At 43.5% G+C, this 25,430-nt stretch overlaps 1 protein-coding gene across 1 annotated transcript; it reads right to left on the bottom strand.

Moving 5' to 3' along the window:
- On the bottom strand, positions 1-25,169 carry MAL2 (mal, T cell differentiation protein 2). Its single transcript, XM_025871030.2, has 4 exons — positions 24,963-25,169; positions 11,944-12,114; positions 5,063-5,218; positions 1-2,270 (listed from the first exon to the last, which is right to left on the bottom strand). Exons 1-4 carry the CDS (start codon positions 25,092-25,094, stop codon positions 2,199-2,201), a joined length of 531 nt encoding a protein of 176 aa, XP_025726815.1. The 5' UTR covers positions 25,095-25,169; the 3' UTR covers positions 1-2,198.
- Positions 25,170-25,430: the final 261 nt, after the last annotated feature.

The raw sequence follows: 25,430 nt of genomic DNA, 5'->3' as shown, positions 1-25,430 counted from the left end.
TTATCAAATGAATACTTTATTAGAGTCATAACACTTATAAAATAAATTTCTTTTCATCATGGAGTTACCAGATTTTAAAACCAACACTTTCTCATTTCTATAGCATATATAAAGAAATTCTCAAATGCCATAATTTTTGTTCAAGTGCTTTGTCACTCAATTCACAAACCTGGAACACGATTAATCTACAAATATAAGTATTCACAGTCAGATGAGTTTTAGGCTTGGTTCTTAATGATCTAGAAGCAATCCATTTACAAAAGTGCCACTAAAGCCATTTCATGAAATCATTTAATTTAATGCCACCAAGCACAGACCTGTTATACTTTGGAAACAAAGATAAAATCTCACAACTAAATCTAGCAGACTAACTTTAAACAATTCCAACTTGAATGAACTATATATCCTTATGGCACATTTATGACTTTGTAATATACAATTCATAATACAGGTTTAAGTGTGTGGTATGAAGCTAGAAAAACCAAGGAAGTCAGGTATTATAGAAAAGACAGGACATGAGTATAAACTCTTAGACTGATTTCTTCTTGCCACATATTGCAACACGTCTTTATATCACAAACCAAACTCTGATAAGATTCTTCTTTCTAGGTGACTATTATATAAATAGCATCTGATCACTGAGCATTGATCATGTGACTCATTTGGGATTGTTCTATGTTCTACGACATCTAATAGCACAACTTAGACATGGCACTCTTAGGGGATGACTCAGCCAATAAAAGCAAAGGGCTGAAGGTTTCCTCTTTTCCCAGAGGAAGCCCGCCTGGGGCAGGAGATAAGTATCCTGCTTGGACAGTGTAGTGGGAGCTGGAACCTAACTCTCACTTATTCTCCCATTCAAGCCATTTTTTGGCACCTTTCCACAACCAGGGTCTCTAACAGATGCATTAAAATATTTTTTGTGCAATTCAGCCAGAGATAAGTTTGTAGGATGGCTGTTGTTACCAATGCAAAACAGCACAGGTGCTGGGGCTATTATCAAAACATGTAAGAAGTTTCAACTTTAAGTAATATCTAATACTCTATTCAAAGTTAACTGAGAAAGTAATGTGAAATGACTAGAAGTAAAAAGTTAACTCTTCAGGGAAGCTCTATTTGGTAAAGCCTCATATAACCACACACAAATAGTCATATGTTCATGCACAGGACAAACAGCTGTATTCTGAAGCATAAATAAATCCAAAGCAAGACATAAGTAGCTAGATACCAGTTCCAGTAGTGATGAATGGTCTCTGGGGATTTCATTTTAAGGATGCCAGATGAGAGGTTTGCTCAGTTGTTAAGAGACCCTTAGTTTGATTAAGCAACTAAGATTTACTTCATAAATTACTTTTTCCTGTACCCAAGACTCTGCTTGAATTAGCCTGAAAAACTATCCACCACTTCAGGGGTAAGTACTTGACCATTAACAAAAAGGCAACGTGATTATTGCATAATGAGGCTAAATATTATATGACTTATCTCGTTTTATACCCTTCAGGATCAGTTCAGTAAAATACATAAAATATAACTAAGGTGTTACACCAGAGGTCAGCAAACTATAACCTACAGCCCACAGGCCAAATCCAGCCTCCTTCCTGTCTTCCTGAATAAAGTTTTACTGGGACACAGGCTCACTGATTCATTTGCGTATTGCCTATGGCTGCTTTCACAAAGTAACAGCAGGGTTGAATTGTTGCAACAGAGACTGTATGGCCCACAAAGCCTGAAATATTTACCATCTGAACCTTTATAGAAAAAGGGTGCCAATCTCTGTTTTACACTAAAAGAGTTCAGGGGGAAGGCTACTTAAAACGTAGTTTGTTTTTGCTTTTTGTTTTTTGTTTTTTAAGGAAATTTCAGTTACCTATTAAAATTAAGGTTTAGGTGACTCAGCAATTAAACAAAAGAGATACCCCTTTTTCATGAGCAATATCTGCATATTTTATGGATATAAAGGAAAATTTTCTTTAAAAAAGAGACAGATGTAAAATTAAAGGCCATTTCTCTATTTAACATCATAATAAAATTAAAATTCCATCTATGAAATGAACCAAAACTTGCACTTAGATTCTCTCCATATACTAAACAAATTTCTTTTGGAATGTTGTTGTAAATGGACAAAACGGTATCCAAATTGATCAGACACATAAAGTAGACAAATGAAACCAACACAGACCGTTAATTTCTAAGGAGTGTTACGGTCGCCATCTTCGTAAAGCCAGACCCAAACTGCAACCATAACAAGCTGTTGTCACAAAGGCAAAAATCTAAGAAAAAGGAAACAAAAGTTCATCAGATTTACAACACTGACTTTAAGAAAACACTCATTCTAAGGAACAACTATCTGAGCACTGATCAACTTACCTAAAGATACTTCAACACTTATGAAAATGGTTTATAGTCCTCTTTTTGATAATGTGTACTCCTGTTTTACCCCCTCATATCATTACCCCTTCTTTTAAACATTCTGGCCCCTCATAATTTTCTCATTTGTGGATAGCCTTAGGTTATTTGTTCACATGCTGGACTCACTTGTTAAACATTTATGAAACCCCCAAAACGATATTCAAAAATCCATTACGAGATGTCTATTCATACAGTGATTTCACAGCCAAGAAAAGTGCAAGTATCAGAACTTGAGGACGTATCAAATCCTTCCTGTGACAGTGGAAAGCGACTTTAGAAGTAAACAAAGTAAAGCCGCAGAAATGAATCAACAGATTGGCATGGGAGATAGTTCTGAAACCTGCACTCAACTCTGAGTTACCATCCTTACTATTTGACAAGGATTTCTTTAGCACCAACTATGTGTACATCAGTACATTTGGTGCATATAAACAAATAGTAGTGTCCTCACCCTTTGGGAATTCATGGTCCATAGAAAAGTATAAGACAAAGCAATTAAATATGGTAAAACATTATGATTTAGTGCAGGGATCCTTTACCAGAAAACTGTAGCTCCGAGAAGGAATATCCGATCCACCCATAGACCATGACCATTCTCTAACTGCCATTCTGCTATTCATTCTCCCCAGCCTTCTTCTGCTGGTTGTCTCTTTGATACATCTCTAATCTAGACATTGTCTGCTGAATGAGAATGACCACTTCTGATATCTATTATTAGTGAAAATGAACTTTCCTCTCTCAGGTATACTGAAATAAAAAGTAAAGTAAGGGACTCAATGTAATGTCACAAAAAAATGGCACATATATCTAGGTATTATTAAAACTCAGAAATTAAAGATTCACTTCTGTGGGAGTGTATGGATGAGATGGTATGTAATGTAGAACTAAAAGCATGTTGAGGTTTCCCAAGGCAGTTTCACTTAGGCAGAGAGAAAGGGAAAGATAACAGGGACAAAGTCACCGACAAGGGTCAGCCAGAACAGAACCACACCACGGAGACCACTGAAAACTGGGGGCTCTCAGGACAAAGGAACGTTAGTGAGAAATTAATGACATCCACCATCCACTAAGTACTTGAGCACCTACTACTCTTCTGAAAGTGGGATCTTAGGGCAACTATAAATAGACCAATTTGGTGCTACTTCAAGGATCTGAGAGGTAATGAGAATATAGCCTGCACCACTAAAAAGGAGGGCATTGAAGGAGTAAAGGAAAATCCAATGAGAATTGATGACTCATAGGAAGGACACTTGGTAGGAAAAAAGTCAATTCCAAGTCCCTGAACTTGTCTTCGCTTCATAAAATTGTTAAAACCAGTGGTTTTCTAACTGTGGTCTCTGGATACTAAGGATCCCATGGCAGTGCCTCAGAGATGAGGTGGACAGAGGTGGTTTCAGGAGAAGGATGGATGGGCATCATTCAAGACCTTTTCCTCCCACTCCAACTAGAGCATCTGTGCTCTCGCCATCTGTATTTATTGGGTTTTCAGTAAGATTTCATTAAGTAAAACAGTTTTACTTCCTATAAAAGAAAGTATAAAAATCACTGGTCTAAACTGGAGGCTGGAACCAGCCTCCTTTCTGTTGCAATCCACATATAGTCTTAATTCATTGTAGACACTCAATGAATTCTGACAAATCCTAACAGAGGCTTGGGAGCCTGATGATAGTAGGTCTTAACATCATCACACCTCCACCCTTCAAAACCCAGACTCTAGACCTGTGCTGTCCAATATGAGAGCCACCAGCCACATGTGGCTATTTAAATTTAAATGTAAATTAATTAAACTGAATGAATTAATGGATTAATTAGTAGCCACCATATTGAATCGTGCATATATGGGATATTTCTATCATTTTAGAAAGTGCTGGTAGACAACACTGCTCCAGAAAGATTTTAATGGCTATATGGGGGAGTCCTGGGCTGTTTATATATACTATCTACATAAAATAGTAAAACATTAGGGTCACTAACTTGCTATATAGCCATATTAAATATCAACACATTTTAGGGAATAATTTGGATTTCTGACACTTTCAAAATTACAAAAACAGAAATAGTGTAGTATTTCTTCAAATTACCTATGTCAGTAAAAAACAACAAACTCACTCAAGTATATGAATTAAGGGAGACTAAAAAATTCCAAAAATGTCCCCACGGAATGCATTTCATCTGTAAGTCATCTATTGTCATGGCGGGAATATTTACCCCCCCTCACCCCCCTGGACTCTCCTCAGGGGCAGGAGCTGTATGTGGTTCATCCCTGTCCCCAACACCCCACCAGTTTCCGCCCTCATGGTAGGTTCTCCATAAGTACTCACTGAATTAAAATGAATTACAAGTAGGTATGGACCAGTGAAGAACAAATCTCCCTTACCATGTCTGCAGTTAGAGGAAGTAAAAAGCACAATGAATTCTTTCTACAAAACAGGCTTTGTTGTGCCAGGCCAGCCGCAACCACAGGCTGGCTGTCCTTGGTGTCCGTGCTTCAGTGTCGGGGTCCACAACACCAGGGGGAAGGGCAGAACTTTGCCCAGGTCTACGTGTAATGCTAATGGCTACTGTTAGAGAAAGAGATGGCTGCCCGAGGAGTTTCTGGGAGACCGCGACAGTGGGGGAGGGGGGCTGGTCATCTGGACTCATGGACACTCACTGTGGCTGCTACATTTATGTTATACTGGTTATCACTCAAGAGCGGCTGCACAGTCATGGTCGTATTGCAGTGCAGATCATGCAGGGATGTGGTTGCTGCTTCCAGGAGAAAGGCTCCGAAGTAGAAGACAAACACTGTAAAATGGTATACAAAATCCTAAAAGAGAAGAAAAAAAAAAAAAAGACACCTACAATTAAAAGTAATACTTTTATTTTCTGTTCCTTATTTCAACTCATGAGGTTTAGGTTCAGGAAGGTTAGAACACTTAATCAATCTTTAACCATACTCACCATTTACTCTGGCTGCCTGAACAATGTCAAGCTATTAGAATCCAAATGAAAACCAACCAACCTGCTGTAATCGGCATAGTGGCAAAACTAATGTCCTGAATTTTATAATAAAATATATAATTTCATACACCTTATTATAGTTATTGGATAAAAATATTATTGTAGTATATTATATAGTTATTAATATAATAATATACATACACACCTTTTATAATTAAGTCTTTTATTTCTGAGCAATTATTATTTCCATCCATTAGACTGTAACCCCATACACTGAAGAATGCAAAAGACCTACGACATCTAAGAATTCAATACCATATCTCCTGATATTCTAAAAAAGCAAATTATATATCATATACTTCAACAAAAAGTATAGGACCTCTCAAACAAAACTCAATTGTCATAAGGTGATTTCATACGTTGCTGGGATTGTGAAGCATAACTCTACTGGAATTCACACTGTCTTACACGAACTGATATCCATCAACACACTGCTGTGTATTTTTGTCAACAGCTCCCAGATACCTGGTACTTTACATTCATTGTCATTCATCCTTACAACCACCATTTATTATACTCATTTTATAAACAAGTGATTTTTTTTTTAATTAAATGACTGTTCTAAAGCCATACAAACATAACCTTTTGAAAGGAGAACTCAAACCCACATAGGGCTGTCTGGTTCCAAAGTCTGCTTTCTTTCTTCTATCAAACTGTCTGTTATTGATACAGCAACATTACAGAGAAAAAACAGTGTGCTGCCTTTGTAAAGGCCCATTCAGCAAACAAAACTGACTGTGAGAATTGTTCTTACTCTGCCTAGAATAATAAGGAAAAGTTAACTCACCAGGAATGGGGATTACAAAGGTACACACTAAAAATGCGTTCTACTTAACACCTCTAACGTAGAAGCTGACTCACCAATGCCTTCAAAAGATTGAAGAACTGTGTTATGCACTGATCGTGTGTCTAATTGATAGCAGAAATGCTCAAACCCATGTAGCTATGCAACAGATGTTAATTGATGAAGGTCAAAGCCCAAACGTCCCTACTTTTAGGGATTAAAAGGAATAGAGCTGGATCTCAATTAGTAATTAAGATTGAGAGAAAAATATGTTTGAGATCACAGGCGCTCATCTAACTTACTGAGGTAGACCCTCAGAAGTGGCTCATGTGACGTTAGAAGGGGCGGGAAAAATCTGGTGACATGACCACAGCTCTTGGTATGATGAGGCCCTCACGCTCTTCACCAGCCTCGGCTCATGGCACCCTCCCATCTCCCTGAGCATCAGCCACCGCGACCCTGTTTTGGTGGGAGGACATACTCTATGCTTCAGGGCCGTTGCTCTTTACTTGCAGTATTGTGTGGCTGGAAAAGACTCGTCCCACCACCAACTACCGCCTGCACCTCCCCCCACCCACCATCAACTTTCCAGTCCTGTTGCTTTTGACTTCTTCCTCCTTTTCAGTAGTAATCAGAACTGATGTGCGGTTAAGGCTTCCCTGTCCAATCCTTTTCCTTCATCTTTTATGGGCGTTGTCATCCAATAAACATCTTCCACTCCTAACTCTGTCTGACTTGGGCGAGGCTATCCAGCTATCCATATCATCCTAGGGTCATATGTATTCTAAGGTGTTGGAGGAAAATAACTGAATTCAAGGCAACCCTGGCGAGCAAATCACTATGCAGGCTCCTGGACCTTGGAGTCAGGCAGGTAACCTGCAGTGGGGAGTTACATGTATTTGTAAAGCAGCTCCTCATGTTCTACTGGGCCCTTGCACATCCGTAATCACGTACTGCACACAGTCCCTTTTAAAAAACAACCTGACATTCAGCTGTGAGGAGTCTAGTTAGCAGACAGCTTTGGCTTCGGTGGATTGGGGATCTGCCAAGGCCACATTCCTCCTGGCAGTCCCCAGCTAATGATGGTACAGTGGGGATACTGGTGCCTGGCCCCTTTTGCCTAAAACAAGACTCTTAAGGCAAAGACTGTGCTCCTGAGCTTCTCATTAATTTAGGTAAGACCATCGATCTGCATCCCACTCTAGGACTTTTCTGCTTTACCCCATTTCCTTCCCCATCACCTTTCACAGGTGTTATCCCTTCCCCTCCCTCTCAAAAAAAGGCTCTTGCACTATTTTTTTTTTTCTAGAGAGAGACAGCATGAGCAGGGGGGAGGGACAAAGGGAGAGGGGAAAAGAGAGAATCTTAAGCAGACTCCAAGCTTAGCATGGAGCCCGCCTTGGGGCTCGATCTCATGACCCTGAGATCCTGACCTGAGCTGAAATCAAGAGTCAGATGCTTAACTGCCCCAGCTACCCAGGCGCCCCAAAATCTCTTGTACTTTTAAATTCATCATATAGTCTGCTTCCCAGTGGACCTGAGATGATAGATATGCTCTTCTAGTATCCTGAACACTCTCTGCTTGGCCATTAACATAATTTTGACTAATGCATCAGTTGTATAATTATTTTTTTTAAGATTTTATGTATCTGAGAGAGAGAGAACGAACATGAGCGGAGGGGAGCGGCAGAAGCAGACTCCCCACTGAGCAGGAAGCTGACATGGGGCTCCATCCCAGGACGCTGAGATCAATACCTGAGCTAAAGGCAGACACTTAACCGACTGAGCCACCCAGGCGCCCCTGTGTAATTATTTCTTTACTGACACCGTCTACTACAACAAACTCTGAGAGCCACTACAGGCCTGTCTTGTTCACCACTGTATTTCCAGGGCCTACTACTATAGGGCCAGGTACATATCAGGTGCTCCGTCAAGACTCTCCACCACAGGAGAGCCACACCCACATTTATATTTGGCCATCCTGGACATCTCATTCCGATTCCTGCTACATGTGGAATACATGCAAGAAGGTCTTCCACTGATTTTTGCTCGTTGTTTTGGACAAGGCACATCGTTTATGCAAAACCAGTGGTTCTCAGAGGTAAGCATGCCTCAGAATCATCTGAAAAGCTTGTTTCAGCACAGACTGCTGCGTCCCACCTTCTGAGTTTCTGACTCAGGATGTCTGGGTGGGGCCTGAGAATCTGCTCATCTAACAAGTTGCCAGGTGCGGCCGCTGCCACTGGCCAGGGACCACCCCTTGTGAACCACCTGTCCTGAGTGCTTGGCACCTCCCTATCAGCAGATGGCCCCAGCCCCTTTCCGAGTCTCCTTTGTATACTCCCGCTCTTCTGCCAGACTTCTCGATATTCACACTGCCCACAGTGTGGCCCGCTTGTCTTCACTTTTTGCTCAGGTAAACAACCTCAAGCAGAGCGTGATTTTTTTTTTTTTTTTCCCCAGCAACAAATGACTATCCCCCACATTCTTATCTTAAGCCTAGCTTTGTTCCTCAGGTCAACTTTTGACTAACTAGTTTAAAAAAAAAAGCTACATTGTAAATAGGGGGATCCTGGTCTCCACAACAGCACGAAAGAGGGACAAAAGCCACACCGAGCTTTATCTTCCTCAACCGTAAAAATGAGAACGGTAATAGTCTCCCATAAGGAATTGTCATAAAGATAAGTAAAGGAATGGCGGGACAGAAAATATAGCTCGGGACATTCACAGTATTAAGTGATGTCCGTAACAGGCAAACGCATGCCACCTACTTTGGGGGAATAAAGTGAAGCATGTTTAATTGTACAGGACTTTTTTTTTTTTGGTAGCTCTTATTTTTCTAAAATATATCTTGCCTTCATACCCCACCTCTCCAAAAATGGAAAATAAGTATACTATCTCTTAAAGTTAGGCAAAATGGTATTTCCTCAAAAAAAAAAAAAAATACAGAAAAACCATCTCAAAAATCAAAACCTGCTTCTTTCCTCAAATTAGAATAGGGCAAGTTTTTAGCATTTAATATATGTTATCATATATATTACATATATTTTTATCTCATCACTTACACCAAAGTTAGAAAGCTTGGGAAAAAATACTAAAGATTTCTACCACCACAAACGTTAATTCAACCTCATGATCAACAAAAGGTAGAAGCTATGAATATTTTAGTTAATATCCCACAACAAATACTTTTAGAAAATAAATTCTTCATCAAAATGCATTCTTGCTTCCTTCATGCACTGTATACAGGTAACATTAAACTGTTATCACAAGGGGAAATATTTTTTGCGCAGTTAATGTCTAACAATTCCAGAATATAGCAATTAAAAATGGTTACCATCTGGTGATGACTCCACGGTATGCATGGCTCAGAAAATTTTCTGGCTGAGAGTATACGCGATACATCACAAAACCCACCAAAAGCAACTCTGTGGTCAGAAATGACTGATTATGTGGAAAATCACAAAAGGAGAGGAAAAAAAAAAGGAGTCCATTCTAAATATGGCAAGCATTTAAGTCAGCTCTGTAAAGACATGAGTTGGCTTTTGGAAAGTGTGTCCACCATGACGAGGCCGTGCTGTGTGCTGTGTGGGGCCACCACCATTTCCTCCCTCCGTACGAATGGACCATCCCACTCTCTGCAGGAGACCTCTGCAACACACTGGTAGGTCTTTCCAATTTCAGTTGCCCCTTTCGTAAAGTGGTTTAATTAAAAAACAACAACAACAACACATTCTTATATTTTATTGTCTGAACAACAAATATAATGTTACAGATAAGGGGGGAACCACATATGTAGGAAACCTAACAAATTTATAAGGATATTAATGATGTACTCAATCTCAGAAATTAGTCAATATAAACAAAAGGAAAAAAGATGGTATGAACATATGCCTAATAAAGGAGGGATGTTGGAAAAATATTTAAACATTGGTACAACATGTGCATCAACCATTAGAAGCAACGCTGGGCCGTGCAGGACCCTGGAGACTCTCTACTTAGTAACCCTTCAGTTGCTGGGCTATTAGGAAGTCCAGGAAGGTCCCAGAGGAAGGGCCAGGTTGGCGGGGAGCACAGCACTTGGGAAGAGGTAGCAGGTTGGGGCAATGACTATGTATTAACTAGTACTGAAGGCTATACTGGTACATGCTGGCCAAATACCATCTCTGAGCTTAATACCTAAAGAGCCTAGTGGTACCTACCAACATCAGGTAATGATGCATTCACTCATACATGATTATGGGAAAGCCAGGCATTTAGAAAGAGGAGATTAAGCAATCTATCTGTAACTTATATAGAGATTTCTGATCTTCATCACTTGACCAATTATTTAGAAATATTTTCTTATCGTTAATGAGAAAGCAAGGCAAAAATGTAGGAACACACTGCATCAGCACCCTAAGAAACAGAAGGGCTTCCTGTGTGTGTGTGTCTATGGAAATAATTTTTTACCTTAACTTTTTATTTAAATTCCAGTTAGTTAACATACAGTGTAATATTAGTTTCAGATGTACAATCTAGTGACTCAACAAAAGGACTTTCAAAGTTACAAACTGCATGAAGTGGCATATTTAAGGAATTATGATGATTATGGATCATATGCTGTAAATCAGACACAAAGCTGATGAGCACTTTAGAATACATTAATTCCAGGTAGGTACTATTATTACATTTTACAGAGGAAGAAATCGGAAGTCATAGAGGTTCAATACTTTGGCCAAGGCTACACAGTTATTAAACAAACCAGACCTAACTTCAAAGCCTTTGCAAGATTATAACCCTTGCCCCACACTTCCTCCTTAACTTTACACTAACCATCTGCCCCTGGGCTGGTTTAATGGGCAACCACATCCACTAGACTTCACTGCTGATAACATCTGGAATGATGATTCTCCTTACACTCTGTAAACTAGAACATTTTTTAAGATGCCTAACATCCGTCCTAAAGCTGGTGAATACAATGTTACCATACCTGAAAAGAACAATATAAGCCTGACTAAAGGGCTGATTTAAGTTTCTAACCAGCAACTGACTGAAATGTAACAGAGGTTCTCCACGAACTTCATTAAAGGCTGTCCGCCACAGATTGGAATTCAAGCTCCCCTGGCCATTCTGAAATAGCCTCAGAGATGGAATAAGCATAAGCACGAAAGAGGCCCCCTATATTATACGGGAAAAGGGAAAGTAAGTTGATCCAATTTAATGGCGTCCTAATTTTTAAAATTATGTTGATTATAAATTCATTTCTTAAAATTATCAATTCTTACTAATTTAGGACAGGAATTAAAAATAAATATAAACTATCCCCTTTTCTAAGTATTTAGAGAATAGAGTATATAGCCACTGGTTTTCTGAAAAGAATGTATGTATTTAGTATCTGAAGCAGAAATCAATGGAAAATTTCAAGATCCATGTCACAGCATCCATCTCTCAAAGGCACCTCTTCGATAGTTCAATAACTGTAATGCAATTCATTTGTTGCATGAAATAAAAGGGTCTTTGAATAAAGGTCCTTTAACTCATAAAGGAGTAACAGAAAGATTGCTCGGCTCTATTGACAGAAATTTCACAAGCTGGGAGCCTGCTGTCCAGCAACGCGGCCACGTGGCAGCACAGCGGACCGGGACTCAGACCTTTCCTCTCTCCCTAGAGGCAATAGAGAGAACAGGGGACCAGGCATTTCAGGACAGAATAAGATATTTATACATTTCTCGCATTTTCCTGAAATAGACCTAAAAATCCCTTACCAGGAAGTTCCAGTTGGCATCAATCTGAGTCACCACGCCAGAGAGGAACACGCCCAGGAAGAGGAGGGAAAAGATAAAAGCCGTCACGGACACAAACATGACCCATCCTTGTAGCAGAGGTAGAGGAACGTTGGAGGAGGCAACCAAAATCCAGACGAGTCCCCCGAACAGCTGCAGGAAGGAAGAAAGATGTCACGGGTGTGGGCAACAGAAGTGAACATGCTCACATCCCTGCCTCTTACCCTTGGTTTCTCCCCAGCCCCCTGCACACATTCCCGCCACCCCGCCCACTGCCTTCCTCTGTCCTCACGCGGGACACCAGCTTCCCCACCCGGCGCAAGGCCAGCACTTCGGCTCCCAAGTCTGACCTGGAGCCACACCTGTCTCTGCACCTGCCTCCAAGTTGGACTCTCATCCTCAGCCCATGACCAGACACAGAATTCTTTCATTACCTAAAAGCATTTTCCTTTGACCCTGTTGCCTTTCTAACAATTTCCTTTTCAGTCAGCCATTTCTCCAAATTCATCTTTGCTTGGTCCCCACCTTCTATCCGTGAGCTTGGACTCTTCAAACCACTGGCTTCTGCCCTCACCACTTCTCAGAGAGTTTATCAGCAAGGATCAGCCATCATCTTTCTAACCTGTCACTTCTAATGGCCATGTGCCCGTCCTTATCATGGCCTATTTGTACATGTGAGATTACTGCCTCTCTGTCGAGTAATAGCCACAGCTGCTCTACCTGGTAGTCAACACAACCTACCTGATTTATTGATACTCCTCTGCATGCTGGGCATGGGAATCGGTACTTTGGATATTCACAGATCTAATGTGCAGTAAACATTTACTGCCTGTCAGGTGCTGTTCCGGGAGCTGGGAATAAGATAGTAAACAAGCTACACTTGGTCTCTGCCATCACAGAATTCACAGTCCCTTACAGGAAAGAGGCTATTTTTTTTTCAATTTTATTTTTTATTTTTTTAAAGATTTATTTATTTATTTATTTATTAATTATTTGGAGAGAGCAAGTGGGGGAAAGGGCAGAGGGGGAGAGAGTGTGTCTCAAGCAGACTCCACACTGAGTGCAGAGTCCGAGGCAGGGCTCGATCTCACCACCCTGAGATCATGACCTGAGCCAAAATCAAGAGACGCTTAACTGAGCCACCCAGATGCCCCAAGAAAGAGACAATTAAGCAAGTGAGTAAAATGCTGCTTCATACATGTCACAATTGGGCAAATACTGGGCACTGCAGGTTCACAGATGGAGGGCTCTAAAATTCCAGAGCTGGAAACTCAGGAAACACTCCCTGGAAGCAACCACCCAAGGACAAAACTAGGGAGTTTAGCAGCAGGAAGAGAAGGCTGTCCTGGGGCAGGAGGCCAGCCCTGAGCGGATCAGGTAGAGCTGAGGGGCAGGGCTCAGCACGACAGGAGCAGGAGGTACCATGTGGAGCGATGGCCAGAGGTGAGAGCTGGAGGCTGGGCTGAAAGGCCCTGCAGGTCCGCTCAAGGAGATGAGCTTCTCCCAAGGGCGATGGGAGGCCATAGAACCCCTGAGCAGGAACTAGCATGACCCAATTTGTATTCAGAAGCTTCTCTCTGGCCGGACAGGAATGGATGCAGGGCTGAGGGACCACAGAGGAAACCGTTACAGCCACAGAGCACAGCCCAGACTCGGGCAAGGAGCACAGAGGGGAGTGAATGGATTAGACAGAAGCTGAGAAGTGGTGGCAGGTGGTGACTGATCAGACAGGGGACATAACAACAAAAGAACAGATAAGAAAGAAACCCAGATTCCTGGCTTAGGCAACTAGGAGTGAGGGAGAAATCACAGGAGGAGAACAATTACGGGGTAGAGACGGTCAGTTTTATGAACGTAACCACAGCAGTCTCCTCTAAGCTACCACAAAGTGATAGAGGCTACACATCCTTTGCATGGCATTCCATAACCTGTCTTTCTCAGCCTTTGTCTCTTGCCACGAAGCCCCTCACATTTTACATTAAAGAAAAAAAATCCACAGTCCAAAGACAAAGTGCTTTTTGCATCTGAGTAGCCTGACGTATGCTGGCCCCGAATGTCATTCCCTCCCCATGTGTATTTGAGAAACTGGAAGAGCACACCACCCCAAAAATCTTTCCTGACTTCCACCCCACGCTCAGGTGTCCCCCCTGTGCCCTGGGCAAGCTCCCTATGTGGATATGTTACACTGATGAGAAACACTATCATTGGATGGCCTGGCTCCCAGTCCAACCTCACTAGGAGACTTTCTGGGCAGCCAGCCACCTTACAGGCCTCTGCATCTAAGCCATTTATCCACCGACAGAATGATCTCTTCCTATCAGTCAGGTACTAGGCTAGAGTTGGCAGTCCAAAAGCCTAGGCTACACACCTGTCCTGAAGATACCTACAGGTAACTAGGAATCAACCCCAGCACCCCACCTCTGACCACACACACACACACACACACACACACACACACACACACACACAGGTCACACCGTAGAAACATGCCCACCTGGCATGCAGAAGGCTCACCAATATTTGCTTAGTAAATAAACTCCAAGTTTCCAAGAACAGCTAGAACTCTACGTATTAAAAACCAATAACCATGTGTATCTTGCTTCTTAAGTATCGAGATAATAGCCAAATTGCACAAATCGCTAAAAGTTAAAATCACAAGTTCTAAACAAAGTCGCAGTCATACAATCCATTACCACTCTGAAAAACATTTTTGAAGGCATAATAAATTATCACTTGAGTATGATAACTGCAGCACCAATCTGATCAATTTATAATTGGGGTAGCTGGTATACCTGAAGTCCTAATATCAAATAAAACAAAAAAGATCAAAAAAATTAACAATCAACCCACAAAGTTTTATGAAATAAGTCTAAGTCATGAATATTAATGCACATTTAAAAATTTTAGCCACAGCCTTATTAGTAACTATGAAAGAAATAATGTTCCTGGTAAAAAGATTCTCTACTCTTTCATACTGTTTACTAAATATTTGAAGGTGATAAGATCTTCAGATCTTTCCTTTTTTTTTCCAGCATCATCTTCCTGGTAACCTTTTCTTATTCTCCCACTACAAATAACTTCACGTTACTTTAAATACTATTTAAGAAATATATGTTGCTATTAAATTATCTATTAATTAAAGAGTCATTTATTGAGAACCAAGGTGCAAGTACACAGGGTAATAAAGATCAATTGGCCATGTTTATTAGGGGCAGGCAGACTCAGATAGAAAAGCATAATTATAGGACATAGGGATTATGATAAATTGACTCTCTGAAGAAGGGCTATATGATCCCCTGAAATTAAAGAGAGCATTTAATGAACCCCGACTGGACCTCAAACTGGAAGGCCTCAAATCTACCGCCAGGCACTGTAGAAGAATACTCAGGGAGAAAAAAAAAAAAAAAAAAAAAAAAAGGCGAGGTTCTGTCTCCAGGAGCTCTAGATTAGGGAGAAACAGACACCATCAAATCTGATTCAGGAGCAGATTGTGGGGAGGGCTATAAAAAGAGCCCCACACAGTGTGCTCCGGGAGACTGGGAGAGGAGGGAAGAAATACAGCGGGAGGCGTGCAGAGAGGCAGGGGAGGCAGGTTTTGAAGCAGGCTTTCAAGGTAGACCAGGGCTTTGACAGCAGATGCTGGTGTGAAACAGAACAAATGAACCATTCTTGTCACACTCAAAATTACAGCCCTTCCAACACCTCAAAGGCTCAGAGAGGAAACGGAATGCTTATATGACCAGAGAACAGATTCGCCTCCTCACCTGTGGCGTGTGTGCTGTGTGGGAAGGGGCCTGGGGAAGGAGGATGGTGTATGAGTGCCCCTCTGCCTATATCAGCAATCCCCCCCCACCCCACCCCTGGCTCCGTGAGTCTGTGGGATCCAGACTAAAGTCCTGCTCACCACAGCAGCTTTGGGAGGTGCCGGAGGGATGGGTCAGAGAAGCGAAGGGAGGCCACCAGGGAGACCCACCTTCCTCCCTGCAAGACTGTCATGCTGGGGTAGGGGGTCACTGGGGCTTTGACATGGTTCTTTCTTCCTTGCTTTAGGATTTCCTTTTGCCAAAAGCTACTTTTTCTCCCTGAGCTTCCCAACTTGGCTCCAACTTCAAAAACTGATCTTTTAATAACACTACCACTATCCACATTATTACACTCACTTCAGCTAACTCTGGGCATTACAAAGCTGAGAGCATTTACCAGCCATACTGTAATTATCAGCATCCTAGTTTAGTACAGGTGACTCTGGAGGGAGCCTTGTTTTCTGAGCACAAAAATGGTTAAAATCTGAGGGAGAAGAGCTGATAAAGTACCGTAGCAACTGCACAGTACACACACTGTGAAGAGAGGTGGAATGCCATGTCCGCCCACGTTTTCTCCTCTTGGATCTGAATCCACATTCCGACCTCCTGTCTATCACTGCCTTCCATCACTCTCCAGTGCCCCCAAAAGTCCGGAAATTACATATCAAACTCACCCAATGCATCCCATTTTGACATTTCTTTCAGGAAGTAATAAGCTGGGGCTCATGCCTCTGAACCTCAAGCTCTACCAAAAAGCTGACCAGACTCCCAGGTCTGTTGCAAAGGCCAACGTTTCCTAGAACTAGGTGGCAGCCTTCCCCTGTGACTCGGTTCCCCCTTACCCTCTGAGCTGAAATTCAGGTGTACCTGGCAGACACCTGGAGTGCTCAAGTATGTGTGGAGCTGCAGTTACTCAATGCTACTCCGTCCTAAAACCACAGATCTCCTTTGCGGCTTTACCATATGTTTATTGCCTTGGCTTGGCTCCTGCAGCCTGTAAGGGCGTGACTGAATCGAAACCTTCCCATAAGAAAGCCGTGGAAGTTTTCCTCCACACACCACACTGAACTGAACCTTCTGAGTTGGACTTAAAATGTGTTTTCACTAGGAACCACAGACTGGTGAGAGCCCGTAGCCCCGCGGGAAAAGGTGGTGTTGAGCCAGAAGCAACTCTTGCAATATCTGCTGCTCAGATGGCAGATTTCTCAACTTGTCTCCTGTCTGGATGGCCTTCCGTCTCTAAAGGAGTCGTTTTGCAAATACCCTTTTGTCTTTGCCAATGTCACTTGTTTCCTACTAGCATGCTTTTAAAACATGCCCTCCAATATCTTAGCTAACAATCGGCAAACCCAACTGACACCTTCATGTTAGTATACCCTTATTAGCGCACTAACGAAGTAAACAGGCCAGTGCCTACTCTCACCTATTTTTAGTCAACGTTTGGAAGGAGAACAGGCAAAGGTAAGTGAACCTGAAGGTACGAAGGACTGGTTAGACTACCCCTAAGGAGAAATACTTCATTATTTAGAACTTCCTGTATATAACATATAACCCCTTCTTTCTGATTTTCCTGCTATTTATAGATCGAGCATTTCATCACTGTAGCAGTGAGAATGAACCAACCAGCAAGCCTAGAGAGAAAAACAGTGTCTCTTAGTCTGGTTTATAGAGTTAGCTTGAGTGAGACGTTGAAGCTGATGAGGATAATAGAAATATTAGCTAGCATTTATCAAATGCTTATGCTCCAAGAACTGCTCTAAGGGTTTCATTTGTACCAATTTAATCCACACAAACACTGAGAGATAATTACTATTATTATTCCCATTTTACAGATCAGTGGAAGTAGACAGCCATTAATAACTTGCCCTAAGTTATACAGTTAATAACTGTTAGAAGTGGGGCTTGAACTTGGCAACTGGCTTCCAAGAGCCTATGCTCTTGACATTATGCTGTTGTGCCTCCCTCAAAGGTTAGTGTTCATTCTAGAGCAGGGTTTCTATCCTTTTGTTGTGGACTGGCTTGCTGGAGGTGGCGGGGGGGGGGTTGATTCCCTATCCAGAAAGAGAGAGAGAGAGAGAGAGAGAGAGAATGGGTGCGTGCACATGAACAGTGGGGAGAGGCAGAGGGAGAGGGAGAAGGAGACTCCCCGCTGAGTAGGGAGCCCGATGCGGGGCTCGATCCCAGGACCCTGGGATCACGACCTGAGCCGAAGGCAGATGCTTAACTGACTGAGCCACCCAGGCGCCCTCCAAGATTTTTTTTAACTGGGCACATACTTCGGTCAACACATACAACTTATAGATGTGCTTCCAAGGCAGCCCATAAATGTGTAAATTCATTCACCGCATGACTGTAGTCAAGCGGTAACAGTACTGAGATACTGCTGCTGCCTCTCCAAGCTCACCTTCTTCCCAGCTCCACTACTTTCCCAGCTACCCTAGCCTGGCACTCCAGCCTCTCGTCCCTTAACCCCTGCACACGAGTCCATCACGCTGGTCCATGCTTCTGCCTAGCATGCTGCCACCTAAATTTTCTCTGGATAACTAAACTCTGGTAGCAGGTCTTCCAGAAAGACTTCCCTGGCCGGATGCCATCCCTCAGTGCTTCCATGGTTATTGATGTGTGTATCTTCTGTAACACTTACAACTACTGGTTTGAAATCACAGGTGCATCTGGCTGTTTTGCCCACTGGATTGTGAGGTCAGAATCAGCAGCATTGCCTTAAACATCACTCTATGCTCAGAACCCACGACAATGCTTTCTCCGGAAGAAGTTCAACTGCATTCTCCTTGAAATGAATGAAAACCAACCAGTGTTTGTAATGAATGGTTCTAGAAGAAAATGCTCCAGAAGTACAGCTTGAGAGGCTCAGAACGCACTGCTGTCTGGAGCCTAGCTCATTCCCTGGTACATGGTGGGTGTTCGAAAATAGGCATGAAGACTAGTGAAGCAGGAACACGTACTTCTCAATTTTTAAGTTATTATTGGCAACACCCACCACTGAGTACAGGATCTCAGGAGGCGGGGATGGCAAGTTATGGGGAAGTTGGCAGCTTTTGCCAGTCTAGCTCATGACACCCCATTTTCAATCTTCGGGCCCCAAATTTTTTCAGTTCACCTATTCTACTGCAACTGCTGCTGGAACTCTTGATGAGGGTAGTGTCTATCTCATGGCTTACCCGCCCCCCACCTGCTCCCTCCATCAGTCCCCATCTGTCCTCTCCCCGTGCGGACTTCCATCCAAACTGGTCCTGGTCCTGGACTAGCCCTGGTAAGTACAAGCCGGCAAGGTGTTTTTGTTTGTTTTAAATCAGAAAAAGGAAAACAAGTTCTGGGAAGCAATGAGAAATAACAGATATGGAAGAGGCCTCTGTACAAAACTTACTAATGCAAAAGAAGTTTTACTTTTTAGACTTACATTTGAAAGTTTAAAAAAATATGTTTGAGAATGCTAAAAAGAATTTGGTACTACAGTTTTTTTTTTTTTTTTTTCCTCCCCATCTGACCCAAACTTCCATTTTGGTTTCTTAAATAGCCAGTCCTAACCCTAAAATGGAAAGCACATCTTATATGGGAGAAATATGTACTGGCCCCTTTTTATTCTTTCTTCTAATTGCCCTTGATTTTTAAAAATCCTCTTTTCATGTTTGTGGGCAACTAGTTATCACCTAGGTTAAAAATGTCCCTGCAGGACAATGCCTTGACATCAGCAGGAACCCTACAAATCATTGCCTCTTTTCCTCCTTTCTACCTCCCTCCTTCTGGAAGCTACTATACAAAAGTTAAGAATGTCATATATGGTGACTCTTTCATATAAAAGAGGACATAGGAAATTCAGATCAGACTGCAGATCCCTGGAGAAGAATCATGACATTTTAAAAAGTTGCTCAGGACATCTACTCCAAAGCTGCCCTTCTCCACGCCAGCCAGTTTCTCTAGAAAATTTTCATACACTGTCCTGCAGATCCTGCAGGCATCTGCATCTGATAGGTATCACACGTGCAGGATAAGGTGTACACCAGCCTGGTTCCCGTCCTTTGTCATTACACAGTCTTTCCTATTCGGACATATCAACTCAAATATGCCATGTTCACGGCTCCTACTACCAGCTACAACGTTTCTATAGGGTTCTGCAAAACCAATCTCCTCTCCTTGACCTTTTCCTTTGGGGAAGCTCAAAGTCAAGACGTTCAGGAACCTGATTTAAAGTTTTCCATATTGCTATGCTTCATGTTTCGTACAGGGCTGCCAGTCAGGGGCAAACAATTGCTGAAAATAATTTTTGGCAGGGGCATCAGTTTATTTTCTCTTATGAAATTTTAAGGACTCTTTACACATGGCTGGAGATTTTTAACCCAGAGGTAAAGGGGAAATCTTGCTTATAGAATTAAAACCCTTTTAGAGAGGGAAACCTATCCACGGAGAGCTCCTCTTACCACTGCCAACATACAATGTCCCTGTGCAACTCAAATCTATCTTCTGGGCAAGAAAAGGAAACTCTATACATCTGACCATTTATATGTTAGTCCAATGTCAAAGCTCTGGGTTGAAAATAACCTGAAATCCCTTCCACAGATTGCTCTGCATGACTGCACACGCCTGCTCCAGAGCCCCACCCTCTCCATCATCCTCTCGTTAACATTTGTTTTTCTGGCATAATTCCTCTGAGTTACATCTTATATTTAAGTCTGGCCTAGTATCATTTCAGGACACGCCAAACTTTGCGTACTTGGTTGACCTTCTAAACGTCAAATCTGTCTCTTCTTCTCTACTTTTTTCATTTGTCAAGTTGTCATTATCCCTCATTCAAACCACTGAAATAAGCCCCTGAGCTGATCTCTCTGCCTTCAATCTGTTTTAGAGCCAAGCCTCACTACTCAAAGATTTCTAAAACACAAGTATGATCCCGTATGCCCCTGACCTTCAGCAGCTCCCCATCCTATGCCTTGGCCTACCATTTCTCAGCACATCACAGCTCAAGCCCCAGCTGTTCTTTCGACTTCTGCCACCTTCCCACAAGTTATGTAAAAAACCAAAACAAACTAACAACCGCTAGAACCTTCATGCCATGGTCTGTCTCGTCTCTAGGGTTTACACATGCCCTTGTTTCTACCTGGAATTTTCTTCCCCACTTTTTGTGTCTATTGAATGTCTACTCATCATTTAAGACTAAACTCAAATGTCACCATCCCATTCAAGCTGTCTGTCCTGGACTCCTCAGTGGCCAGACATGCTCTACCCTGTTTTTTTCTTTTTTTTTAAGATTTTATTTGAGAGAGAGAGAGAGAGAGAGCGCGCACGCGCGCTTGCAAGCCAGTGAGCACGAGTGGGGGGAGGGGCAGAAGGACAAGCAGACTCCCTGCTGAGTGGGGAACCCAAAGCTGGGCTCCATCCCAGGACCCAGAGATCATGACCTGAACCAAAGTCAGATGCTTAATCGACTGAGCCACCCAGGCACCCCTCTACCCTGTTTTTCAATAGTACTTTTCATGAATCAAGTTTATTGCTTCAAATACAGCCCTATAATTCTTTCTTGACTATACTTCACAATATAAGAATTTCTTTTAAGGGTAGGAGTTATCCTATTTTCAGGGTATAAAATAAGGCCTGATACATAGCAGATTCTTAACTATTTCTTGAATAACTGAAAATTACTGGGACATCCACAACACTGCAGGTTGAAGCATATGAATATGAGTCCTAGAGTATTTCCCATAAAGAAAAACACTAATGAATATCTTGGGGAATGTGGGCAGTTTCCCAAACACTGAAACCATGAAACACACTGAATTCAATATATTGACCTTTATTCTTTTCCATGTTTAATACTGTCACATCTGATCTTTCTTGTGCATTATTACAAGATAAACTGAAGCCAGGGACCCAAAATATCTTATTCAGCCCAATAGTACAGATGCTCCGATGTCATTTTCTTATGAACAGACCTGCCTGGAAAACACTTTAGCTGTATTTCACTTTCCATACTTCTATCTTTCTTCCTTGAATGGTAGTTATTTTTACGCATACCATCTCAACTAGGTTATATGTTCTTTCAGGCAAGGAAAGGTCTAAACATCTTTTTTTCCTGGAAGAGTGCCTTGCACACAGTAGGTATTCAATAAATACCCAACAAATGACTTAGAAAACATTAATTCAGGAAACCCTGAGAGAATTTGAAAATGTAACTTTGAAGGGGATGTTTTCCTTCCTAAGCTAAAAGGCTTTGCATTGCAAAAATAACTACATAGCTCGGTGCAAAAACTGAGGGGCTGACAACCTACATATCTGGAAGTGGAACACAACTATCTCAAAAAAGCATACCATGCATATGTGGTTGCAATCTTCTCGACCTACAGAGCCAGTGCTATAAATTGCCTTGCCTGGTGCTGTTAGGGGGGCGCTGTTTGCATCTTTTGAATTATCTCTCAAGAAGTGGCTTATACTTGAGAGATTATGAATGGGTATAATAAGGGGGATTGAGATTGAATTCTTTATGTAAAATTCCAAAAAAAATACGTTGAAGTATAGTTGACATATAATGTTGTATTAGTTTCAGGTGTACAACATAGGGACTCGACAATTCTATACATTACTCAGTGCTCACCACAGTAAGTACAGCCACCAACTGTGAGACTGAATTTTCTGAGCAAGTCTGATCTCTGCTCTCTTAGGGCATATAATCCAATATTTCTAAGCGGGGGGAAGGGTAAGAGCCAAGAAGGATCTATAGTTTCGCTCCAGTGAGGTCTGTTATTTCTCTGAGGTCACCAATTTCATTGGACGATTTCGGTTCTTTTATTTCTGCAGGGATGGGTTAGGGAGGAGAGAGGATGATGTTCAAGTAAAGGGGCAAGGGAGGCCTAGATTTTAACCTATCACATATGTTTGGCCATAACAAGGGAAAAGTAAACTGACATGGCTTTTGGAAGTGATGCTATTCTATGCAGATAAGGGTCCAAGACATGTTTCTGGAATAAGAAGCCAGACAACGTGAAGAGATAAGAGGAAAGTCTGGCTACTTCTGTGAGCCTGGATCCCTACTAGAATAGGGAGGGGTAGAAGCTCTCGCACAGGGAGAAAATTCATATTTGCCCTATTGCTGTCTTGTCCAGAGGGCCCTGATAAAGGCCGCTCTCAGTCCCAGCCATGACTGTACCCCAGAACCTCTGGGGAGCTTTTAGAAGAACCGGGCTGACTCTGGGCACCCCCCAGAGATTCTGATTTAATTAGTCTGGGCGAGTCACCGTATTTTTTAAAACTGCCCAAGTAATTAAGTACAGCAGAGTTGAGAACTAACTACTGGGCCAGATAAAGAAATATGGAGGCAGGGGAGAGGAAATAGAATAGAATAAATCACTTCCACTTTTTCCCCTCAGAATTAGGCAGCGTTTCCAAGAGTGTCACAAGACCATGGACGGTCCTTGAGACAGTATTTGATTTGACAGCACATGAATGAGACTTCTTTGTATATATGTCCATATATTCACACATGTACCCTCACATATCCTTACATATATACACGCATCTGTAAATATGTAAGTCTATATTTGAGTAAATATTAGAAAAATACCCCCAGTATATCAGATTTGAGAATTCATGTGTCCTATTGTTTAGGAGGAGGCTTAAAGTAGGTACTAAAGTTTAGGAAGGGAATCGAAGTGAACATTCTGTAAATTCTAGTACAGGTGGAATGCGGATTTGGCAAAAACTTGTAAAAGAGGCATGCAAACTACTGGAGTTTGAGGAACACGGAACTAAAGCAGCCCAGAACTTAAACAAGCTTTCTCCCCAGATCCTACTGTTCTAAGCGCATCTCCCCCACACACAACAGAGCCCGGGCCCAGTGCCATTCTCTCCCTACTCTTCTCACATGGAGGCCTGCGCCTCATCCCAAGCATTCAGATGCTTCTGAACTGGGCTCAGACTCAAACCAGCCTCTTCCAGCCTCGCCATCACGATCCGATTACTGATGTCATAGCCTATAACTCACTTGTCTCCTTTTTCAGATTCCAATCTGAGCTAAACTTAACTTAGCACGCCTTAGCCACCTTGGCATAATAGAGCAGAAAACCAATGCTCACAAGGCGTTCCAGCCCCACAAGCACAAAAGTGAAACTGAAGCAACCAAATCGAGGTTATGCAAACTCAAAGGAACAGGTGAGGGAAGGAAGACGGGAACTCCTAGCCAACCAAACAACATCAGCCTGCAGGAAGGGCAGGGACTTGCTAACGTTGCACTCTGGATTTGCCATTCTCAGGGCGTGATGCAACCTCAAGTTGCCCAATTTATGTTTGCACATTTCCCCTGGTCCACAGCGAGTTCCAAAAGCTTCCAACTCCATAAAATCGCCTTTAAAAAGTTTAAGTCTCTAGCCCAATAAGGTTGCAGGGTGGCCAGGTGACCTCATCTTCACCTAGGCCCAATAAAGTGTGCTGAGAAGGTGTGGAGCTGCACAGGTCCACTAGGAAGCCAGAAGGTGCAAAGGTAGGCAGCGAGGAACTTGACAACCACGTTTCTACCTTTCCTCTGCCACTCTAGCACCCACTGGATTAGAAACTGCCAAGGGCACAGTTCATACTTGACCTTTTCCCCTTCCCCGCCTCCTAAGCCCTGCTCCTCTCCCCAATCCAAAGGGCACAAATAAAGACAAGGGGTGGGGGTGGGGGGAAAAGGCCCAGGTCTTAAGCCCACCTTCTCTTCCTGGTACCTCCCGCCTCGGCTTTTCACATCGTGGCAGCCTCCAGGTCACTCAATCATCGGCTGGCTACACCTTTGCACCACCCAACAAAATGGCAGGTTAGCAACAGGCGAGACCGAGAGCGCCTGCTCTAGCTCTAGCCAAGCGCGGCCCCTGGCCAAGCCGCCGGTGGTCTCTGGCGGTGCCCCAGGCCGAAGCGCCCTTCCCCTCTCAAAGTCCCCAATCCTGGGCCCCGCCGGGCCGTCTGCTCGCTCTCTCGGGGCGATTTCTGTCTCCAGCGGGGGAACAGGCGCCAGCGTAACAGGTGCCAGGCAAGTGGGCCCAGGTGCAGGCTGCGCTAGGCAGGGAGAGGGCAGGACCCCGGGAGGGGCGCAGGTAAAGGCCACGTCGAAGGGAAGGGAGCTGGGGCGCGCGCAGAGGGAGAGAGCCCAGGGAGCAAGGATGCCGCTACCCTTCCCTGCTCCCCGGGCGCGACCGTCACCGAGGCTGCCCCACTTACAATCTCCAGGCAGACGAAAGCACCCGAGTAGGTCCGCAGGATGTCCGGGCCGGCGGGCAGAGTGATCCGGGGCGCCGGGAAGGACACGGCGGGGTTCGGGGGCGGCGGGACTGGCGCTCCGCCGGCCGACATGCTGCCGCTGCCGCTCTGCGTCTCCGCGCGCCGCCGCCACCGCCACCGCCACCGCCTCCCTCCGCCCGCCTCCTCCCGCCTCCGCCGCCCGGGTTCCCGCAGCCGCCGCCGCCGCTCGGGTCCGCGGGGTCCCGGCGCGCCGCGCGGGAGGGGGCGTGGCCGCGCTGTCTTGAGCCGCGCGGGGCCCCGCCCCGTCACGTGGGTCCAGGTGAGCGCGCCACAGCTGCCCAGGCGCCCGCTCCTGTCGTCACGTGCACAGGTGCGGCGGCCACCTGGCGCGGTCCTTCCTGCCCCGCTCCGCTCGCCCCTCCGCGGGCCGGCGCGCCCTGCTCTTTG

This window comes from Callorhinus ursinus, unplaced genomic scaffold, assembly GCF_003265705.2.
Source record: "Callorhinus ursinus isolate GAN/ISIS: 27379988/994484 unplaced genomic scaffold, GSC_fseal_2.0 scaffold5, whole genome shotgun sequence".
Classification (NCBI taxonomy): domain Eukaryota; kingdom Metazoa; phylum Chordata; class Mammalia; order Carnivora; family Otariidae; genus Callorhinus; species Callorhinus ursinus.
Note: the sequence above shows the minus strand (reverse complement) of the source record. Positions and strands in the feature narration are given on the sequence as shown.